Here is a 22788-nt window from a genome sequence, read left to right on the forward strand (position 1 = left end):
CTCTACTTCAACATCACAGCCCACAACAACACGTGAGGAAACAACAGGGCCAGTTGTCATTACATCCAATCCCACTACTTTAACAACAACAACAATTGCACTCACAACAACGACACCTACCACAGGTGGAATGACAACAGTTGAAGAAACCACAACCGAGACAATTTCATCTGCAGCCACAAAGACACCTAAAGAAGTCCCCACGGGCCCAACAACCACTTCCACCACTGTAATTGCTGAAACCTCTACTTCAACATCACAGCCCACAACAACAGGTGAAGAAACAACAGGGCCAGTTGTCATAACTTCCAATCCCACTACTTTAACAACTACAATTGCACCCACAACAACGACACCTACCACAGGTGGAACGACAACAGTTGAAGAAACCACAAATGAGACAAGTCCATCTACAAAACCACCTAAAGAAGTCACCTCCGGCCTAACAACAACTTCCACCACTGTAATTGTTGAAACCTCTACTTCAACATCACAGCCCACAACAACAGGTGAAGAAACAACAGGGCCAGTTGTCATAACTTCCAATCCCACTACTTTAACGACAACAACAATTGCACCCACAACAACGACACCTACCACAGGTGGAACGACAACAGTTGAAGAAACCACAACCGAGACAATTTCATCTACAAAACCACCTAAAGAAGTCACCTCCGGCCCAACAACAACTTCCACCACTGTAATTGTTGAAACCTCTACTTCAACATCACAGCCCACAACAACAGGTGAAGAAACAACAGGGCCAGTTGTCAAAACTTCCAATCCCACTACTTTAACAACAACAACAATTGCACCCACAACAACGACACCTACCACAGGTGGAACGACAACAGTTGAAGAAACCACAACCGAGACAATTTCATCTACAGCCACAAAGCCACCTAAAGAAATCCCCACGGGCCCAACAACCACTTCCACCACTGTAATTGTTGAAACCTCTACTTCAACATCACAGCCCACAGCAACAGGTGAAGAAACAACAGGGCCAGTTGTCATAACTTCCAATCCCACTACTTTAACAACAACAACAATTGCACCCACAACAACGACACCTACCACAGGTGGAACGACAACAGTTGAAGAAACCACAAATGAGACAAGTCCATCTACAAAACCACCTAAAGAAGTCACCTCCGGCCCAACAACAACTTCCACCACTGTAATTGTTGAAACCTCTACTTCAACATCACAGCCCACAACAACAGGTGAAGAAACAACAGGGCCAGTTGTCATAACTTCCAACCCCACTACTTTAACAACAACAACAATTGCACCCACAACAACGACACCTACCACAGGTGGAACGAGAACAGTTGAAGAAACCACAACCGAGACAATTTCATCTACAAAACCACCTAAAGAAGTCACCTCCGGCCCAACAACGACTTCCACCACTGTAATTGTTGAAACCTCTATTTCAACATCACAGCCCACAACAACAGGTGAAGAAACAACAGGGCCAGTTGTCAAAACTTCCAATCCCACTACTTTAACAACAACAACAATTGCACCCACAACAACGACACCTACCACAGGTGGAACGACAACAGTTGAAGAAACCACAACCGAGACAATTTCATCTACAAAAAGCCACCTAAAGAAGTCACCTCCGGCCCAACAACAACTTCCACCACTGTAATTGTTGAAACCTCTACTTCAACATCACAGCCCACAACAACAGGTGAAGAAACAACAGGGCCAGTTGTCATAACTTCCAACCCCACTACTTTAACAACAACAACAATTGCACCCACAACAACGACACCTACCACAGGTGGAACGACAACAGTTGAAGAAACCACAACCGAGACAATGTCATCTACAGCCACAAAGCCACCTAAAGAAGTCCCCACGGGCCCAATAACAACTTCCACCACTGTAATTGCTGAAACCTCTACTTCAACATCACAGCCCACAGCAACAGGTGAAGAAACATCAGGGCCAGTTGTCATAACTTCCAACCCCTCTACTTTAACAACAACAACAATTGCACCCACAACAACGACACCTACCACAGGTGGAACGACAACAGTTGAAGAAACCACAAATGAGACAAGTCCATCTACAAAACCACCTAAAGAAGTCACCTCCGGCCTAACAACAACTTCCACCACTGCAATTGTTGAAACCTCTACTTCAACATCACAGCCCACAACAACAGGTGAAGAAACAACAGGGCCAGTTGTCAAAACTTCCAATCCCACTACTTTAACAACAACAACAATTGCACCCACAACAACGACACCTACCACAGGTGGAACGACAACAGTTGAAGAAACCACAACCGAGACAATTTCATCTACAAAACCACCTAAAGAAGTCACCTCCGGCCCAACAACAACTTCCACCACTGTAATTGTTGAAACCTCTACTTCAACATCACAGCCCACAACAACAGGTGAAGAAACAACAGGGCCAGTTGTCATAACTTCCAATCCCACTACTTTAACAACAACAACAATTGCACCCACAACAACGACACCTACCACAGGGGGAATGACAACAGTTGAAGAAACCACAACCGAGACAATTTCATCTACAGCCACAAAGCCACCTAAAGAAATCCCCACGGGCCCAACAACCACTTCCACCACTGTAATTGTTGAAACCTCTACTTCAACATCACAGCCCACAGCAACAGGTGAAGAAACAACAGGGCCAGTTGTCATAACTTCCAATCCCACTACTTTAACAACAACAACAATTGCACCCACAACAACGACACCTACCACAGGTGGAACAACAACAGTTGAAGAAACCACAACCGAGACAATTTCATCTACAAAACCACCTAAAGAAGTCACCTCTGGCCCAACAACAACTTCCACCACTGTAATTGTTGAAACCTCTACTTCAACATCACAGCCCACAACAACAGGTGAAGAAACAACAGGGCCAGTTGTCATTACATCCAATCCCACTACTTTAACAACAACAACAATTGCACCCACAACAACGACACCTACCACAGGTGGAACGACAACAGTTGAAGAAACCACAACCGAGACAATTTCATCTACAGCCACAAAGCCACCTAAAGAAGTCCCCACGGGCCCAACAACCACTTCCACCACTGTAATTGCTGAAAGATCTACTTCAACATCACAGCCCAAAACAACAGGTGAAGAAACAACAGGGCCAGTTGTCATTACATCCAATCCCACTACTTTAACAACAACAACAGAGGTAACTACACCTACCACAGGTGTAACGACAACAGTTGAAGAAACCACAACTGAGACAATTTCAACTACATCTACAAAACCACCTAAAGAAGCCACCACAGGCCCAATGACATATTCCACAACTGCTGAAGTTGTAACTTTGACATCACAGCCTTCAACAACAAGTACAGAAACAACAGAGCCAGTTGTCATCACAGGCCCATTAGAAACAACAAGAAATCCTTCAACATCGCCACAAGTGATTATTACATCAACATCACAAGTAGTCACCACCAGCCAGTGTATGTGCATTGTTAATGGGACACAATATCTACCAGGTAACATGTTATAAATGTCATTTAGACAATCAAAATCAATTTAATTTCACTAATCTTTTAATTAATTTTCATTTGTAAAAGGAAATGTTGTAACACTTGCCTTTCTTAACAATCAGGGAACCTAGTGTATAATGTGACTGATGGTTCAGGGTGGTGCTTCACCGCTTACTGCAAAGCAACGTGTCAAGTTGAAGTGGAATCAAATCCATGTCCTTCCTCTACACCACCCACTGTTTCACCCACAACGTCAGAAGAGACAACGACCACACCACCAACAACTCAATCCTCCCCAGACTGCACTAGCATTCAGCCACCAAGAAAGGTCATTTTAATAAGGTTTTTAATAATAAAATGGGTGAATGGGTATATTTGTCTTTGTGGTGTAATGCTTGTGTGTTCAACCCTGTGTGTGAATGTTTGAGTAATTGCTTTCCCTTATCAAATCAATGGCAGAATGGAGAGTCTTGGCAGCTGAATAGCTGTACCACAGCAATTTGCCAGGACGGTATTGTTGTCCAGCTACCAGTAAAATGCAAGCCAGTGGAGCCACTACAGTGTGAGAATGGTCGTCCACCTGTCAAGGTCTATGATTCAACTGGATGCTGCTTTATGTATGAATGTGAATGTAAGTGACAACATACAACCCAACAATCTGAGTGAAAATAAGACATTAATGCTCATTAGTTTTCATTGTCCTCTGTCAATATCTTAGATCATTATCAACTCATATTTTAACATGTTGCAGGTGTATGCAGTGGATGGGGTGGATCTCACTACATGACATTTGACGGAGTATATTACAATTTCCAGGAGAACTGCTCATACATCTTAGTGAAAGAAATCAACTTCAAATACAACCTTACCATTATTGTTGATAATCACTACTGTGGAAACGCAGACAGTGGATTCTGTCCTCAGTCCCTTATCATTCACTACAATTCCTATGAAGTGATTCTTACCCAGCAGAGATCTGGTGACACAACAGAAAACGTGGTAACTATTTAAAAAATGTCATTCCCATTGCTTGTATTTTTCTATGCTGCTGCGTTTTCATGCATTATTCAAATCCCATAACTTTAAATGAAAACCAATAACGGGGTTAATATTGTCATGTTACTACTTTCAAGATAACACATGACTCAACCATCTAAATGTGTATCCATTTTTGCACAAATGCAGGTATATGTCAACAGTAAACGAATCTACCCAGCTTACAGAATGGGTGACATTGCTCTAACAAGTACTGGTGTGGAAGTCGTGCTGGAGATCACTGATCTTAAGATTCAGGTGTCTTACAAGGGGTCATCATTTAGCATCAACCTTCCTTACTCCCTCTTCCAAAGCAGCACAGAGGGCCAGTGTGGTGAGTATTATAAAAGAGGGTCAATATACATTTCACAGTTTCAAACTGTCTGTAGATGCTCCTATCGAGACCAACCTATAGAAATTGCATACAACAAAAAAACTATGGCCTGGCCTTGCTAACTAGGTTTTACACTATGCAATATCCCTATTTTTTAAGGTACCTGTGATAATTCCCAGAAGAATGACTGCCAGTCACCTAATGGTCAGATACAGAGCTGCTCAGTCGCAGCTAGCCAGTGGCTTATTCCAAACCAGGACTGTCCAACTCCTCCAACAGCACCACCCCCAAGCACATCACCTACCCCCTGCAAGACAGCCGTTTGTGAAATCATGAACAGCAAGTAAGGAACATATCAAACTAAGTCCGAGAAAGGGAACAAGCACACAATGGGAATGGCTAAATGATCATTCACTTCCTAATGTGTTTTATCAATTGTAATGTACATTTTCTGTCATGTTAATTTGCTTGTATTTGAAACTTGTTTCTATCATAATACAGGTACTGTTCCATTGGCATTTCTGGTTAAAGGTTGCACTCCATGCATCTCTCTAAATCACTATGTCCTTTTCTGTCGAAGGGTCTTTGAGGAATGCCATAAAGTGGTTTCTCCTGATGCCTTCGTTCAGGCCTGTAGATCAGATGTCTGCTACAATGCTAATTCTAGCTGCTCTAGTCTGGAGGCGTATGCATCTGAATGTGCAAATAAAGGGATCTGCATTGAATGGAGGAAGTTCACCCATGGAGAATGTGGTGAGCTATGAATCCAAGCATAGTAGTTATGCCACAAATTCATAGGCAGCGACTTAAAACATTTTTTTGCCGGTGTTTAGCATAACTGTGACCTATTTTTGTCCTGCAGAGCATACATGCCCAGCCACGAAGGTGTACATGCCATGTGGTCCAGCAGTTGAACCAACATGTAATACCAGGTAAGCTTTAGTCTGATTGGATGTCATATGAATTTCCTTCATATTCTTTTAAATAAATGATCTCCTGTATAATCCCAAACCTATTTTGTACGCAGATATAATGAGAAGTATTTGAACAACCAAACCCAAATGATCAATAAGACGAAGGAGGGTTGCTTCTGTCCATCTAAAACCGTCTTGTTCAGCACCTACTCTGATACTTGTGTGGTCTCCTGTGGTAAGAATGGGTTATGGGTCATTTTGCAGGTAGCTATCAATATAATAATTAGACATTTCTGTACTTTAAAAAGTTGAATTCAGCATGAATCACGGTTTACTGGCTTTATTTGTAATGGAATAGTTAAAAAATGTGGAGGTGTGAAGAACTTGACCCCAACTACAAACATTTTAAACACACCCTGTATTTATTTTCAGGCTGCACCGGACCTGATGGCAACCCCCAAATGGTAAGAATTTCCTCCATCTAAATATTCTCCAGATATTCATTCTGACATAGACATATCATGAGATGCATTTCACGTGAGTCAGGGAAACTCACATACTTAGGATGGATACTTTTCATTGATAGGTCGTCCTCTTTATTCCTTCCAAAGAACAGACGAGAAAATGTTTAATCTCTGAATAACCGCTTCCAACCCATTCCTTCTCCCCTAATGATGGTTCATCTTAACTGCCATGGTTAAATCCAGTTCATTGCAGAACAACAATATTTGAGTTTGTCTTTTCTATCTATGTATTGACCTGACATTACCCTGTTTTTCCATTAAGCCTGGTGATACATGGGAGAGTGGTTGCCAGCAGTGCACCTGTGACATGGACTCCGTGATTGTCCAGTGCCAGCCTATCACCTGCCCCACACCAGCCACACCCATCTGCAATGAGACTGGTTCCAGACTGGTGAACAAGACAGAAGGCTGCTGCCAGAAATATACATGTGGTGAGTGATGGAACAGACCCTTCGGTAAAACATTAGAAAGCCAACTCTTATTCATACAGTACTAGACCAAGATCATCTGAAGTGTTGTGTAGGGTCATAGGGGTTATTTGACCCTCTATCGGCGTGTCTTTTAATCACTTCTCATTGGTCACCTCTGTAACAGAGTGTGATGCACTGCTTTGCCCCAAAGTCATGATGGACTGCCAGCTAGGGTGGGAGGCAATTATAAGCACATCCAACTCAAGCTGCTGTCCAGAGTATACCTGTGGTAAGACCCTTTGATTTTCTTCATCAGCGGTTTAGTTAGTTCATTGACTTTGTAATTCCCAGGTATCACTGGTTTGAATTACGTTTGTGTTAACTATGACATGAATCACTGGTATCACTGACTGATTCCTTCTCAATGTGTGTCTGTTCAGTTCCTAAGGGTGTATGTGTCTACAATAACATTGAGTACCAGGTGAGAATAAATAATTTCAAAGAAATTAAATTCAACAAGCTTCTGAAAGACACCCACACACATAGCTTGAGATAAGCTGTATTGTGTTTACTGCCCTCATAATTGGATGCATTCTACTATAGAACTGCTCCCTTTGCACTCTGACCCTCCTCTATTCAAACAGTCTGTTATTGTGGATTATAACGTGTGTCTCTCTCTTCCACTCCAGCCTGGTGCTGAAGTTCCTAAAGGAACATGTGAGAATTGTATCTGCAGCTCGACCATGGATCCTAGTACCAAGCTCAACAATATTGTGTGCACAAATATCTCCTGCAACACTACATGTTCACAGGTAGTCATGTCTCTCTTAACAAACATGATACATGGATTCACGTATTTATAAGAAACTTGCAGTAGCCTACTCTGGAGGATTATGAAGTAGGTTACCAATGATTGACTAATATACTCTCCATGCTCGTATTAGGGCTTCCAGTATCAGGCCATACCTGGTCAGTGTTGTGGGAAATGTGTACAGACAAGCTGTGTGGTTAATATGCCAGATAAGACCAAGCACACTATGCAGGTAAGTACCACAAGAGTGTATGAGGATGCATAATCTGTCTGCATGATCTGAAACTCCATCATAATTCTTCATCTTCTTCTCCTTGTGCGACAGGTGAACGAAACATGGTCACCACCTGGTGACAAATGTGTGATGTACACGTGTGACAAAAATGATGACCAATATATACCAGTCGAGGTGAAGACTGTGTGCCCTGATTTCAGCCCAGAGATCTGTGTCCCAGTGAGTTTATGTCCTATCTCACCTCCGTCTTGGGGACAATCAACACTGAAGTTACACTGTTTCCCTTTCTCACTCAGAATGTTACTATCATTCCTAGCACTCTTGGGTCATAGAGATAGATGTTTCAGTAACATTTAGAATGGAAGGGAGCTCACATGTATACAATCTACTGCTTATAAATCATCTCTCCTATTTTTCACTGCAGGGCACAGAAAAGACAGATGCAAATGGATGCTGCAAGACTTGTAAGTAACACGTCCAGCCAAAGCATTCCTAATAACCACCTATCTACAGGTTAATAATAGCATGCTATGTCACCAAAATAAGACCAACAGGAAACATTGTGTGCCTACATACTGGCCAAAAATGTATATGTTGGCTGTTTCTGCTTCATCTACTGTCATACTGTTTCAAACAATAACTCTTGATGCATCTTTCCTGACCAGGCACAGAACGCAGGAATGTCTGTGAGATGAAGTACACCACCACTAGCATTGTCATCAGTGGTTGTGTGACCGCTGAGCCTGTGGAGATCAATTCCTGCTCAGGAGACTGTGGAACCTCTTCCATGTAAGTACTATGGATATTGAACGCAGCACTAGTCAATGTCATGCAGACCCCAGTCAGTCATCACCTATTCACTGTCTAGTGTGCCCTTTATGAACTAGAAGCCAATTTGACTTACTTATTGCTCCTGTGCTCATCTTGTCAAGACAACCCAGGGAATTCAAGCCCTCTTTTCAACTTGTCTTGTGTTTCTGTGAATGTGCAGGTACTCAGCAGAGGCGAACACCATGATGCACTACTGCTCCTGCTGCCAAGAGGCGACCACTAGCCAGAAAGAGGTGGAGCTGCTCTGCCCTGATGGGTCAAAGGTCAAGCACTCCTACATCCACGTGGAGTCGTGCGGATGTCATGTCACAGACTGTGATGCAAAAATGACCGCCGCCCCGGGTACGACGAGAAAGCCCGGAAGGAGGCGCTAAACGTCTAGGGAGACAACATGCACACTGATATAGGAATTATCCTCATGACATTGAATGTTTTACTCCAAATTTGTTTTCTTGTAACATTTTACTTAAATCTGTCATGTCAGTGTATTTCCACAATCGGCAACACTTACTATTATGTTCTTATACTTTCATTGTAGAATGAATGTATTTTCTATGATAAATGTAGTGGGTAATCTCTTTTCTCATTTGTAGTGATTAATAAACAACAGCAACATCATGTGCTTCTGCATGTTGCTTTGCTCTTTCAGCAATTCTCACAATCCTTCAAGCTATTCACAGTGAACATTATAACAGTAACAGTATGCTACTTAGAAGTATGTACAGGTAACTGGCAAAATAACAGTAACAACATAAAGTGTCCTAATAAGGCATTGGGCCAACAGGAGCTGCCAGAAGAGCTTCAATGCACCCTGGCATAGATTCTCAGTGTCTGAAACTCTACTGGAGGGATGCGACACCATTTTTCCAAGAGACATTTCATAATGTGGTGTTTTGTTGATGGTGGTGGAAAACGCTGTCTCAGGCGCTGATTCAGAATCTCCCATAAGTGTTCAATTTGGTTGAGATCTAGTGACTGAGACGGCCATGGCTTATGGTTTAAATAGTTTTTATGCTCATCAAACAATTCAGGGACCACTCGTGCCCTGTGGATAGAAATTATTCATCAGAAATTGAAGGTGAGCACTCAGAATGGTTGTGTTTGTACTGTACTGGTGTTTATCTTGCCCTCTAGGGCAGTGGTATTCAAAGTCAGGGTTGCGACAGAACTGCAGTGGGGTCGCCAAAATGTCAACAACAAAAAAATAGGGTACCAACGATATACAAATGTTTTCGAGAAACGTACCAATAGCATACCAACGATATACAAATGTTTTCGAGAAACGTACCAATAGCATACCAACGATATACAAATGTTTTCGAGAAAGATAATTTGAAAGATAATATTTTAAGTAAATAGGTTTTTTTCTTCATTTTGAAAATACAATGAATATAAGGTTATTTGTTGATGTAAAAATCTGGCTGAAAAAATGTGGGGTTTGCGCTGAAATAATGTGAATACCACTGCGCTATGGGTTGAGTGGTCATTAACCATGGCAGGAAAATGCACCACACCATAACAGAGCCACCAGAACCCTCATTTACTCAAATTTTTCTATTATTTTGGCAATTACTTGTAGCTAGCTACTAGTGACTTTTGAAAATATATTGACGCAACAAAACTTGCCAAGCAGTAAGTCACAAGATAGTAAAGGTATAATAAAATATGTAGCTAGAATAGGGTAGTGATGTTCTTGTATCATTGACAACATGGTGAGGTTTAAAGGGGCAATCTGCAGTTCAGACTGTCTCTATTGATGTACCATCCATGAGTACAAAATTATAGTTTAAGGGCCAGATTCAATCCAATCACGTTTTGTCCACTATATGCACATTTTAAAGGCAATGTTCCAGTGATCGCAGAGACCACATTAACGGTAAACGCAGCACATGTCGGCTCAATCGAAAATGACTTTTATATGTCAATTGCGCTGTAACACAGATGTTCCATAGTCCGGATTAAATGTTGGCCTTAATCATGTTTTGAGTCTATACAGCGTTTAACTATTTCATTGTTTACAAAGATGTAAAACAAGCTTATATTTTGGGTTATGGCAGTTGAACTAAGCTCATGAGTCATTTTTAACTGATATTCTTCAAAAGTCTATGGTATATTTCAATCATCAAGTCCAAAAATGGCATAGCAAACAAACCAGGATGAGATCTACACTACAAGACCAAACACGTGCAGATAAAACATTTATTTCCATAATGTGTCATGAGTAAAAGAAACAAAAGCAAATGTCAAATTGCAAACATAATTTGATGCCAAAAAAGTGTTGTACATTCAAACCAGATAAACTGCTATAGCACGTACCCTTGCCATTCCATTGCAACAGAATCAGAACAACCTTCCTAACTTCTGCTAGAGTGCCTTTGAACATCCTTGTGCACATTGATCTATCTAAAAGGACTGTAAAAGTGAAATAAATGTCATGGTCTCTTTATCTTAGGAAGGTACATTTACTTATGGACTATCACCAACAAGTAGAATGGCTAAATGTTGGAAGTGTTAGGGATTATACAAATGTCTGGCTAAACTAGACACAATCATGTTCAAAATATGTCTATGAGAATGGGACATGTGGGAAAACAGAGAAGAAAACCTAATATTTCAAATGAAAGTGCTTGCTGTGTCTTCACAAAAGTGAAAGTTAGAGGAATGTGTTAAATCAAGAGGGGATAGAGTGCTAAATCAAACACAAGTGCCCAGAATTGGGTCTTTTAAATTTAAACAAGAAGTATTTTTTACATACTGTATGACACTCATGGAGATGGCCTAAGCATAAAGAAATGCACTATATACTTTCTTTAATGAACCACACCAAAACAGAGGATCTTTCCTTGGAAAAATATATGCACATCTTTGAAGATTAAGCTTATACAAATAGAAAATGAAAACCCCATGTTAAAATCAGACCTTTTGGGGGGGGGGGCAACATTCAATACCTCATGTCAATGGATCTTTACAAGTCTCCACTCTATGTGTGGGCCTATATATGGTAGTGGTAGGGCATTACATTTAATTTGTAAGATAGTCATACCAACAATTTTCTGAATATCATGGTATTGGGCTGTGCACACAATTTTGTTTATTAAACCAGCAGGGATTTTCACAGCCTATAACGGTTTGAAATAAAAACCTGTGAATTCAGATAGGGTGATGGGAAAGGATGATATCAATAATATGTTTATTTCTTCACTGCATTCAATCATTTTGTATTACCGTGTCATTATTTGATATTGGATTACCATTATATATTCTTCAACCATAGTTACCCACTCTTACTAAACAACTGACCAGTGATATTGAAACATTCCGAGGCATTTTTGGTTGGAGAAGTACAAAATCATATGGCATTATCCAAAGTAGAGTGGAATGGTGGCAAATGAACCTCAACATTTGAGAGGTTGATAGGCATTGGCTGTGTGGCTATGTGGGAATTTTCACTTGTCCTAAGTCATCGTGGTTTGTTATATTGTGATAAGTCCGCTTTCTGCTCTGAACCGCTGCATACCTACATCTCGTCTTCATAATTTATCATATTTTGAATATATATATATAACTATATTTATATTTATACAGATTGATTGATATATAGCAATCAATCTCAATCAAATACAGATCGGCTCAGGACAGTACTGGTCAATACACATATACAGAGAAGACAGGTTAGGGAGCTCTCAACAATGTCTCACAAAAACTACTTTCATAAAGATCTAAAGCTTCTGCAGGATCAATTCCTTTCTTTATTCCACATACAGTAGCACTGCATCAACATCAATTGTACATAACCCATTCTGAGTGAAGTGGAATGTAACATTGAGAAGCCAACCAGCCATCACAGCACTTATCAATAGGTAAACCAATGTCCCAATCCCAGATGTGGACTGGGAACAAAGCTATACATTGTTTCATAATACAGATGGTAATGTATACAGATGTATACATGTGTGACACCTCAGATATGGACATCTGCTTATGGTAAAAAAAAAAAAACAGCTGGATTTTATTTAGTGTGAGTGACAGTTGAGAGCTCGCAGGCCTGAGTGCATATTTACAGACTGTGCAGGGTGCTGTTGCTGTGAATGGGCAATGTTCTGGCAGCCACAGTGGATTTATTTGTGGCTCCACTGTTACAGCTCTTCTGTCATCTGCAGCAGAGAGTTGATGGCGGCGTCCTTGTTACCTTGCTGGGCCTCAATTACAGTGCGGATCACTTCCCTGTCCAGATTGGGGAACATGTCCTGCAGTGCCTTAAGATCCTCCTCGCTACAGGGAGCCTCTTGTGGGGCGACTGTGGGTGCTGCAGGCATACCCATGGGCACCATTCCCTGGTTGTATACAGTGGGCACTCCTGAGAAGAGCAAACCAGAGAGAAATGGGTAAGCAACAATCTCCTATTAATCTCATATAATTTAAAACAGGTCAGCAGTTCTTAAGGGCAACACACACTAATAAACATCAGCCTTGCACAGTAAGTAGATCACCTGCTGGGTGCCGATGAGCAGTGGCGATTCTACATGTACAATAGTCAGAAAACAGAAAATGACAATGTTCTGTGGTCAGTCAGAGGCGTGGTCTATTTCGTCCTTTAGTTTCACTTACATAAGGCAAGCTATGACCACTTCCATTTGGAAAGTAGACTAGCAATCAAAATAGAATTGGGCCTTAGATGGCTGCAGTGTCTCTGTCCAAGATTTCCTACAGTTGAAGACTGACTTGAACCCGTTTTAATCTGTTTATAATTGTATAATTAGCCTAGCAGTAGTAATTATTATGTTATGGGTTAGATGGAAAGATCTATGTGCATTGTATTTGGGAAGAGGGAAATGGGTCTCTGAGGGCAAGAATGATTCCATAAGGGTGGAATAGAGCAGATGGAGTTCGAGCTGATAGATCATAATTACTGTTCTATAACACTGTCTTGTATCTTTACTGTTTTATATACTCTGAATATGAATATACAGTTTTTATATATTCTTAGAGATCAAAAGTAGTGTTAGATTTAGGCTCTTTGTGTATGAGGAGTGTAATTATCTAGTGGATTGCAGTAGCCTGTAGTCGTGTTATGACCGGTATGTGTGCTTTTGCAGCTGCAACACCTAGTGAGGTGAATTAATCTAGCTTGAGTTTTCTTGGAGTCTCTTTGGATTATTGTATCAAACATTCAACCTAACACTACATCACAGTATGATTTTACTCACCTGCAATGGGTACGTATCCTACCCCCTGCTGATAGACTGTGGGCATGAGGACAACGGGTGGAGACATATGCATACCTGCTGGCATGTTCTGAAAGCATGAGAGCCAAGAGGAATATCAATCAATCACTTTCAAACTGTCCTACAATGACAATGTGAGCATTTTTGTTTTATGAACTCACAGCATAAGACATGACCAGGTTGATCATGCCCTCCTTGTCATCGCCTTGTCTGCCACTGAGGCTGTACCACTCATCAACCACACTGCCCTCTCTCAGGCCTTCTGGGATGGTGACGTGTGTCCATGCAATTCTGTCATCCATGGAGAATGCCCTCTGGAAAAGTGACCAGCACAAACACCTCAAATCAGTAACTTGTCCCTAAAATCAAGGATGATCATCAAGAAGAAACACTCAAAGTAGATTGCTATCAATAACTCCAGACATGACTAGTTGTCGAGCCAATAAGTCATGTTACGATCTTCCTCACCCACCGCCCCCTAATTCCTTCTTTCTCACCTCATCAAAGATCTCCAGGTAGAAGGAGTCTACTCCAGGTGGGACAGTGCACTGGATAACTTTGTTCCATCGTGGATTCTTGGCACCATTATGGGCTGTGGGTGTTTCATAAACAGCATACCCTAGTCGGACCCTGCAGTAAGGGTCCATGCGTGTCATGCCATAGTTTTTAGCTAGCTTGGCCTGGAGAAAAGAGGGACATAACAGTGATTCACAGGAAAACATTCCCACTGCATTAATAACCTTGTGTTCCACAATAAGTCTTGACTATAGGGAAAGACCAAGCAGATGCACAATTAAAAACGCCTTACCTGCACTACAGTGATGCTAAGCCGTCCTACAGTGCCCAGGGATCCCCCATACTGCAACTGCTGCGCTGCTTGGGCATCCAACTGAACTTGTTGCTGCTGCTGGGTGGGAGTAATACGCAGGAAGTCTTGAGGCAACTCCCCAATGTATACCTAAAAAGACAAAACGAGCAGAGGAATTGTAAGAGTGAGGACCGGTAAACCACACTAGAGGAAGAAATGGGTCACAATATGCAGCGATTTCACGGACACACCATTGATATGGTGTTAATGGACGCTAGACCTAGTCAGGTTAATGGACGCTAGACCTAGACAGGTTAATGGACGCTAGACCTAGACAGGTTAATGGACGCTAGACCTAGACAGGTTAATGGACGCTAGACCTAGACAGGTTAATGGACGCTAGACCTAGACAGGTTAATGGACGCTAGACCTAGACAGGTTAATGGACGCTAGACCTAGACAGGTTAATGGACGCTAGACCTAGACAGGTTAATGGACGCTAGGACCTAGACAGGTTAATGGACGCTAGGACCTAGACAGGTTAATGGACGCTAGACCTAGACAGGTTAATGGACGCTAGACCTAGACAGGTTAATGGACGCTAGACCTAGACAGGTTAATGGACGCTAGACCTAGACAGGTTAATGGACGCTAGACCTAGACAGGTTAATGGACGCTAGACCTAGACAGGTTAATGGACGCTAGACCTAGACAGGTTAATGGACGCTAGACCTAGACAGGTTAATGGACGCTAGACCTAGACAGGTTAATGGACGCTAGACCTAGACAGGTTAATGGACGCTAGGACCTAGACAGGTTAATGGACGCTAGACCTAGCCAGGTTAATGGACGCTAGACCTAGACAGGTTAATGGACGCTAGACCTAGACAGGTTAATGGACGCTAGACCTAGACAGGTTAATGGACGCTAGACCTAGACAGGTTAATGGACGCTAGACCTAGACAGGTTAATGGACGCTAGACCTAGACAGGTTAATGGACGCTAGACCTAGACAGGTTAATGGACGCTATGTGAGAATTCTACAAAGAACAGGAGTAAACAAATATACTTTCACCAAATGTCAATAATGTGGTCGTCAAAATACATGAATCATTTAAAAACATTAATGTGGCAGTTGTTAACAATGTCTAAAAATCCCAATACTGTATGTTATGATATTTATGAGTCGAAATCTAAAGCAAGTGCCATGCTGAGAATTGTGTGGGGCAGCTCTTTTTGTGAAACCCGCAAAATCAGCTTGTTCATATTTGCTCTTGGTGTAAGTATTCCTCAACCTACCAGAGTAATGTGTGACATTTTATTGCTAAGAAGTATTGGAAAGTCCTGAGGGTGTTTCATGAGTATTGGACATCCTTGGACTGAAATATAAGGTAAAACTATATTATTTTGGGTCTATCATTACATGTTTTCCTCAGATACACCAAAAAAACATAACAGGTTACAAAGTAGAGCGTCATAGCCAGTGTTGGCAACTATTTTTCAGTGAGATTAACTATCGGCTCCTTGATTTGTCGCTAGTTGACGTTTTGCCTTGCGGCACAGCTGCGGTCCCTGACGAAGCATTTTCGCCCCCTCTCCCGGAGCAAACCCCCTCCCCTTGTGCCTCTGATGTGACTTCTGTTGCAGACAGCTTCTCCCACTCTTGTTTTCGGTAGAATTGATTGGGAAAATATGCTAAATGCCATCAAATCTATAGAGAACCGGGCGGCAGGTAGCATAGTGGTTAGAGTGTTGAACTTGCAACCGAAATCTAATCCCCGAGCTGACAAGGTAAAAATCTGTTGTTCTGCCCCTGAACAAGGGAGTTAACCCACTGTTCCTAGGCCATCACTGAAAATAACTATTTGTTCTTAACTGACTTGCCTAGATAAAAGGTTAAATTAAAAAAATCAAAGTCACCAAATTGTCAACATTGTATCATAGCTACAATTTAATGTATGGGCTGTCAGGGATTGCTCCAAATTCTTGTTCCCCCACCCCCATGATGAGTGCTAGATGTGTGGGAGTCCTTGACACTGTTCCCTGAGGCAACTGGGGCGAGAGGCAGCATTATGCTACTAGCGATTTTTGTGATGAATGGTTTTATTCTTTCAAGTAAAACTACAAGAATTCAGCGGCGACAGGCCTACAACCGATAACAACATAGCTAAGTGAATTGAAAATGTGTCCCATCTATCTTTCTGTGCAGCTGGCTAGCAGGTAGCTCACTGTCTCTTCTGAGTCTAGGCTAATCATTGGTTGGAAATGGTGCAGTTTATCCTCCCTTCGACAGAGAAAATGATCAAAAACCAAAAAATAACATTGCGATATAACCCAACTCAGGCGTAGGCCTACCTTAGAAGTAAGCTATGTTATTAGACTAATAGATTTCTGTGTAACAGTTCAGACTTAGCCTAACACAGGCACACACTTCTCACTATGTGTGACGTGGTGTGTATGTGTTGGTGGGTGCTGTGTGAAGATTCTGAGAAATATGTGTGGGGATGCTGTGTGTGCAGGTGGCACAGGGTTGGGCCTAATATTTGGCACTTTAGGCCTCTTCAGTTGGACAACTAAATCCAACATAACTGTGATATAAACCGCCTAACAGTTGCTAATTGGTAAATACTAAATAGTAAGCCTGCTTTTTGTATTAATCCCAATTACATGTACTCTTGACACCCCTGGTGTGTGTGTGTGTGTGTGTGTGTGTGTGTGTGTGTGTGTGTGTGTGTGTGTGTGTGTGTGTGTGTGTGTGTGTGTGTGTGTGTGTGTGTGTGTGTGTGTGTGTGTGTGTGTGTGTGTGTGTGTGTGTGTGTGTGTGTGTGTGTACACAAACGCATGGGCTCCACCTTACAAAGAACCCAAACCAGCTGCGTGCGTGCGCCATCGTGCACAACAATGCATACATTTATTTGGTCCCCCCACACCAAACGTGATCACGACGGCAGGTTAAAATATCAAAACAAACTCTGAACCAATTACATTAATTTGAGGACAGGTCGAAAAGCATTAAACATTTATGGCAATTTAGCTAGCACTTGCTAGCTAATTTGTCCTATTTAGCTAGCTTGCTGTTGCTAGCTAATTTGTCCTGGGATATGAACATTGAGTTGTTATTTTACCTGAAATGCACTTGGTCCTCTACTCTGACAATTAATCCACACATAAAACAGTCAACCGAATCGTTTCTAGTCCTCTCCTCCTTCCAGGCTTTTTTTTCTATGAAGTTTATATTGCGATTGGCAACTTTCATATATTAGGTGCTTTACCGCCACCGACCTCATTCGTCTTTCAGTCACCCACGTGGGTATAACCAATGAGGAGATGGCATGTGGGTACCTGCTTCTATAAACCAATGAGAAGATGGAAGAGGCTGGACTTGCAGCGCGATCTGCGTCACAAATAGAAAGGACTTCTATTTTAGCCCGTGGCAAAGCAGACGCTCGTTGATGCACGCGAGCAGTGTGGGTGCAATAATTGAATAATATGGATTTCTACATTTATTTCGCGATGCGAGCGGTGTTGTCAGGGTAATACTCCTCAGTGTAAACTCCCAGTTCTGCATAAAACATCAATATATGTTAACAATGACCACCTTAGTTTAAATGAATGGTCTTAACTTGTTGTATTTTCAGTCAATTAGCATATTAAGTATCACATTTTTATAAATCGTACAAAAAGTTGTTCTAATTTCATAAATTGTTACAAACTCTGTTTTGCATTAAACATTAAGATTTGTTAATATGACAATCCCTACTTTAAATGATTGGGATTTATTTACTGTAATTGTGTTTTCCTATGGACTAATTTGTGTATTAAGTGCCACATTCGCATAATATGGCTTTTTAATTTTATACATTACATTTTATTTGAAAATATCATAACAATATGACCACCCTATCTTCAGTTATTGGACAAAAAGTGTGAGGGTTTAATCAGTCTGGGAAACCAGTCCAACATCATCAGATCTTGCTCATCTCTGCCTCTCCATCACTGCCCTATAGGGGTAGTTCAGTAAAATGTTGCTTAATACCTCCTGCCTAGGCTTCAGCTCAAATGGCTAACAGAGGACTCTGGTTTAGCTGTGTCCTGATAAACTCAAGCAAGTAACGTTAGCTAAACTGGCCATATAGACGCAAGCTACAGCCATTTGCCTCACATGCTGACCACTCCGCTCGCGTCACGTGCATTGCAAAATAAAATGTCCAAATACATGTTATTCAATCATTGCACACACACTGCTAGCGAGCGTCTGCGTAGCCAGACGCTAAATAGAACTTGGTTCTATTTGTGACGTATAATGCGCTGCAAGTCCCGCCTCACCCATCTTCTCATTGTTTTTTAGGAGCATATACCACGTGCCATCTCTTAATTGGATTTTAGGAGCATATACCCACGTGGGTGATTGAAAGATGAACTGAGGTCCACAATTAAGTCAGTAGTGACAATGCACCTTAGTTGGTTGCCAACCGCCATATGAAGTCTGAAGAAGCAGCCTGAAGGAGGAGAGATTACTAGAAAAACTTGTACCCTTTTATCTGTGGATTAGAGGAACTTGTGCATTTCAGGTAAAATAACAACCCAATGTTTATATCCCAGGTCAAATTAGCTAGCAATAGCAAGTTAGCTAGCTAAATTGCCATAAATGTTTAATGCTTTTCAACCTGTCCCCAAATTAATATAGTTGGTTCAGAGTTGGTTTTGATATTTCAATCTGCGTGTCCTGATCGTGTCTGGGGAGGGGGGACACAATCAACTCCTGTGAATACAGTAGTTAGCTAGACGGAAGATCGCAGAAACTGAGGTTTTGTTTGAAACTGCTAGTGAGTCGAGTGAAACTAATAGTACAGAAAGTGAGAATGAGTGGGTTACAGTGGTGAAGAAAAAGAGCTTTACTTCTCGTTTCTATGTTGGAAAATAGGAAACCACTAGACTCATTTTTGGTCCGAATCAGGGTTTTGGATCATTGCTACTTGGGAAATCCATTTAAATATGGAATGTGTTGGAAGAAAGTATGGAGTTGGTGAGTCACAATAAGTGGTCTTGTTTAGATTTGTTTGTGTCTGTGGAGCAGAAGAAGCGTGTGTTAGAAGCATGTGTTAAGAGTCAAAAAGATATCGGAGTGGAATGTATCCTGCATGGATTTCCATAGCAGGACGCCTATCAAGGGGGTTATTTCTGGAGTGGCGCAAGAAATAAGGGCAGAGGATATAACTGAAGACTTTGATGGAGTGGTTGGTGCACATCGATTGCCCTGTATAGTGGATGGAGAAAATAAGTTAACATCATCAATGCTACTCTTCTTTGATAAAGAGTCTCTCCCTAGATACCCTGTAAGAGCTTTTGTGCACAAGCCCCTTCAGTGTCATAAATGTAAAAGATTTGGTCTTGTGTCAAGTGTGTGCAGAAGGGAAGAATATCGTATGCCAGTTGAAGGGAAATTCTGCAATTGTGGAGGTGAACATGTGCCTGAATTCTTGGAGTGCACTGTTAGGGTGAAGGAGAATGAGGTGGAAAGGGTAAAGAGTGTCCAGTGTGTCTCCTATCTGGAGGTGGTGAGAAAATTGGAAGGAACAAGTGGCGGGGGGGAAGAAGCAATGGTAGAGCCACCACAACCAGTGAAGGGTTCTCATCAACCGAGAGATAGTGAAATGCTACATATTAAAAAGGTGGACTTTGTATTATTTATTGCAATGGTCATAAACTGTACAGCACAAGTGGAGAAGACGTCTAAAAAAAATTGGAATCATTGTGAATGCTGCTGAACGTTTGTCTTCGTGATTTCACAGCCATGCAATAAATCCTGTCAGTGTATGTAGCCCCATCACAGGGATGTATTTTTGAGTGGACTGTGATTGGGGAAGTATTACGTTTTTTTTTAGTTGACGTGTTTTATTTTGTATGTCGTTTTCTCCCTTTCCTGGAATGTTTTCTTGTTAATTTCTTATTCAATACCCCGTCCAGCTGGAGGCGGTAATGGACCATTAACATTGGAGACCAATCGCCATTAAACCCCATCGAAGAAGTAGTTAGCTAGATAACTGGCTAGTTGACTTTAGATTTACCCAGTAAGTAGCTCATTTTCATAGCTAGTTAGCCGAATGCTAACTACGCCTTTGTGGTTATTGCTCCTGGCAAGCTCTAGCTAAGGAGCGCAAGCTAGCTATATGGCTATATCCAGAGAGACCTGGCAAACTTTAGGCTTCTAAATTAGCTGGCTGTCGTAAAAACGACCCAGCAAGCTAGCCTGAAGTTAGTAAACTACTGTAGCTAGCTAACGTTTGTTAAATTAACTAACGTTACGGTGTTGTTTGCACTAAAACGTTGCAGCTAGCTACAGCTAATCTGGCCAATTTGGGTTAAAATGAAAGAGTGATTATTGAAGCTAACGTTAGCTAAAATGGTGTTTATCCGTGTTCGTTAGCTAATTTAATATTAGCTAGCTTCTATAGCTTGTTATCTAACATTAATCGTTATATTTACCTGTCCTCGTTGGGTGCTAATGGTAGTACTCATTCCGTTTTGAAGTGTGTCAGTTTCACAAATAACGAAAGCCTACTGCAACCGTATACCGTTAGAAAGAAGAGGGGAAATATTACTCGCAAAAAAGTAAACAACTCAAGCTCGCCAGTTATCCAATCGTGTCAAGCCAAGAATTCTTATCCGGGCAGGTTTGATAATCAGCTGACTTGACCTCTTTCCGCTTCTGATGGGTGCGTTGCAGGACATCGGTAAGCGTGAGGTCGCAATTTCAAGTCTGATTTGGGTGAGAGAAACATAGTGCCTCTCAATCGTCCATAATAGTCAATAGCTTTTCTCCTTAATTTTCACAAAATAACAGGACAGCCAGAATTTGCTTTAACCTGTCTTATTTCTTTACCAACATGTGCATAGAGGAAAAGCAGATGACGACAAGCATAGGCTATGCACTCATGCATGGTCTCGAGTTCATCCATCAAATCTATTATGTTCCTCCTATTAGATTGAAGCGAGTTGTGAGTATAAACTCGTATTCACACTGCAGGGCTTAATGCTCAAATCAGTTTAGATTTTCAAATCCATTTAGGAATACTGACTGTCCAAATAGCAAGTTATAGTGACCAAATCGGATTTCAGACAGCAGTCATTAGTTGACGTGGCCAAGCTAGTTGTCATAGTAACGATTGGTGTGCGCACTGGCAGTGGTGTAGGCTGATTGGTGGTGGTGCTCTTACTTCTTCCTATCAATCAGAAGTTATGTAGCAAGCAACAACGACGAGATGGCCTACAGGGAGGAGGTGAGGGCCCTCGGAGTGTGGTGTCAGGAAAATAACCTCACACTCAATGTCAACAAAACTAAGGAGATGATTGTGGACTTCAGGAAACAGCAGAGGGAACACCCCCCTATCCACATCGATGGAACAGTAGTGGAGAGGGTAGCAAGTTTTAAGTTCCTCGGCATACACATCACAGACAAACTGAATTGGTCCACTCACACTGACAGCGTCGTGAAGAAGGCGCAGCAGCGCCTCTTCAACCTCAGGAGGCTGAAGAAATTTGGCTTGTCACCAAAAGCACTCACAAACTTCTACAGATGCACAATCGAGAGCATCCTGGCGGGCTGTATCACCGCCTGGTACGGCAACTGCTCCGCCCTCAACCGTAAGGCTCTCCAGAGGGTAGTGAGGTCTGCATAACGCTTCACCGCAAACTACCTGCCCGCCAGGACACCTACACCACCCGATGTTACAGGAAGGCCATAAAGATCATCAAGGACATCAACCACCCGAACCACTGCCTGTTCACCCCGCTATCATCCAGAAGGCGAGGTCAGTACAGGTGCATCAAAGCTGGGACCGAGAGACTGAAAAACAGCTTCTATCTCAAGGCCATCAGACTGTTAAACAGCCACCACTAACATTGAGTGGCTGCTGCCAACACACTGTCATTGACACTGACCCAACTCCAGCCACTGTAATAATGGGAATTGATGGGAAATTATGTAAATATATCACTAGCCACTTTAAACAATGCTAACTTATATAATGTTACTTACCCTACATTATTCATCTCATATGCATATGTATATACTGTACTCTACATCATCGACTGCATCCTTATGTAATACATGTATCACTAGCCACTTTAACTATGCCACTTTG

General features: G+C 41.8%; 2 protein-coding genes across 2 annotated transcripts in view; one reads left to right on the top strand and one right to left on the bottom strand.

Annotated features, from left to right (window-relative positions):
* The window catches only part of LOC124035428 (mucin-5AC-like), a 31057-nt gene extending 21828 nt beyond the window's left edge, over window positions 1–9229 (top strand). The window contains 19 exon segments of the mRNA XM_046348876.1: window positions 1592–3523; window positions 3640–3845; window positions 3977–4148; window positions 4269–4516; window positions 4703–4886; window positions 5046–5229; window positions 5467–5639; window positions 5749–5818; window positions 5914–6035; window positions 6233–6264; window positions 6587–6755; window positions 6919–7023; window positions 7175–7215; window positions 7424–7546; window positions 7679–7777; window positions 7871–7999; window positions 8205–8244; window positions 8446–8569; window positions 8772–9229. Coding sequence (XP_046204832.1) covers window positions 1592–3523; window positions 3640–3845; window positions 3977–4148; window positions 4269–4516; window positions 4703–4886; window positions 5046–5229; window positions 5467–5639; window positions 5749–5818; window positions 5914–6035; window positions 6233–6264; window positions 6587–6755; window positions 6919–7023; window positions 7175–7215; window positions 7424–7546; window positions 7679–7777; window positions 7871–7999; window positions 8205–8244; window positions 8446–8569; window positions 8772–8985 — 4367 coding nt within the window. The 3' untranslated portion in view covers window positions 8986–9229.
* A 1567-nt stretch (window positions 9230–10796) lies between these two features.
* On the bottom strand, window positions 10797–21510 carry LOC124035654 (toll-interacting protein). The gene is made up of 6 exons (XM_046349215.1): window positions 21131–21510; window positions 14645–14794; window positions 14334–14516; window positions 13998–14150; window positions 13819–13906; window positions 10797–12968 (listed from the first exon to the last, which is right to left on the bottom strand). Exons 1-6 carry the CDS (start codon window positions 21161–21163, stop codon window positions 12748–12750), a joined length of 828 nt encoding a protein of 275 aa, XP_046205171.1. The 5' UTR covers window positions 21164–21510; the 3' UTR covers window positions 10797–12747.
* Between the last annotated feature and the right edge of the window lie 1278 nt (window positions 21511–22788).

Source organism: Oncorhynchus gorbuscha, linkage group LG05, assembly GCF_021184085.1.
Source record: "Oncorhynchus gorbuscha isolate QuinsamMale2020 ecotype Even-year linkage group LG05, OgorEven_v1.0, whole genome shotgun sequence".
Classification (NCBI taxonomy): domain Eukaryota; kingdom Metazoa; phylum Chordata; class Actinopteri; order Salmoniformes; family Salmonidae; genus Oncorhynchus; species Oncorhynchus gorbuscha.